Source organism: Penaeus monodon, chromosome 27 (assembly GCF_015228065.2).
Source record: "Penaeus monodon isolate SGIC_2016 chromosome 27, NSTDA_Pmon_1, whole genome shotgun sequence".
NCBI lineage: Eukaryota > Metazoa > Arthropoda > Malacostraca > Decapoda > Penaeidae > Penaeus > Penaeus monodon.
In genome coordinates, this window is record NC_051412.1 from 39,683,382 (window position 1) to 39,684,749 (window position 1,368).

General features: G+C 36.8%; 1 protein-coding gene across 1 annotated transcript in view; it reads left to right on the plus strand.

Moving 5' to 3' along the window:
- The window catches only part of LOC119590859, an 18,630-nt gene that overhangs the window by 12,329 nt on the left and 4,933 nt on the right, over positions 1 to 1,368 (plus strand). Inside the window, exon 12 of the mRNA XM_037939618.1 lies at positions 275 to 426. Coding sequence (XP_037795546.1) covers positions 275 to 426 — 152 coding nt within the window. The remainder of the gene's footprint in view (positions 1 to 274; positions 427 to 1,368) is intronic.

A 1,368-nucleotide genomic window follows, 5' to 3' on the forward strand; every position in this document is an offset into this window, starting at 1 on the left:
TTAATCAGTTTTCAGTTGGGTTACTAAAATTAAAAAGAAGCTGTTTCAATTGCCAAGTCAATAAAAGAGAGTCAGTTATATTTGTGGAGAATGATTAAATCTCTTGTTTTAGGGCAAGATTAGTATATTTTTAAAGAAATCAGACACTTCATTTCATTAGCTGAGTGACCTGTCCTGTGTACAATTCCAATTTGTGTGTGGGTGCACACTTGAGTTATTTATATTTCACTCCCATCACTGAAGAAAATTAACTCTTCTTTGTAACTGCCATCAGGTTTATGGTTAGCCTACATCCAGTTTGAGAAGCGCCACGGAGATCCAGTACTTATTGGTGGTCTGGTCACCAAGGCAGAAGATGAATTGGAAGTCCACGAAGCCCAGATTTTCAGGGAGTTGCTTATGGTTGTACGAGAGCTTCAGGGAGAGGTAATTGTGATTGTCTTTAAGTCTTAGTAGTTGGTTTCTGCAAATTTCTAAGTTGGTTCTAGATGTGGATTGACGAGGGCAGGGATGATGTGTTTAAAAAGACCTTCCTATTGGGGTGGGGGGGAAGGTATCTGTTAAATAGTCATAGAATTGATTATGACTAGATGATGATAAAAAAAAAAAGTTGTATAGATATTGCACGTTTATTTTAGATTAATTTTCTAGATTATCCCAGTTAAAGAAGGGTGACTCCCACAAATAGTGTTTCTTTTCAACAGTTTTTAAATTTATAACTAAACTAGAGGGGGAGGGAAGTGCTAAGTTGTGAGCATTTTGTTTCTATAGCTTGGTAATATCACAATGAAAAGAAGTACATCTTGCAGATATTCTCTGTTGTGCAAAAACAAGGTACTTTGAGTTGATAAAGCAAGAGGAAGAAAGAATCACTTTAGGTTTTGGTTAAAAGGTTAAATAGAATGATGGAACACATGGAAAGGTTGCTAAGTAAGGAAAACTCAAGATCATAGTTTGGATATAGAGTGTCAAGTGAGATGGTAAAATGAATAAGTAGAGAGGAAGTGAAACTTGCTGTGAAGCAGTTGTTCTCACTTCATTTGGGGTCACAGATCACCTTATGGCTTTGAATATATTTGATTAAAACTAGTGTGGTAACAGACACACACAAGTGATTTTGTTTTACTGGTGAAAAGCAAATTATAGCTGCATGGGAAAACACCCAATAAGAGTAGAGGAGTTAGATATTGCCGGAGCAGATGCTGAAGTCAGCAGGAGTTTCTGAGGTCTCTCATAAATCCGTAAGAATGACATCAGATCTGATGTCTATATTATTTGGGAAGTGCTGACCTAACTGTCTAGAGACACTAGGGGTTGATAGACTACTGATCAATCTGCAGTTGCTATTTGAGAAGCTGAGAATAAATG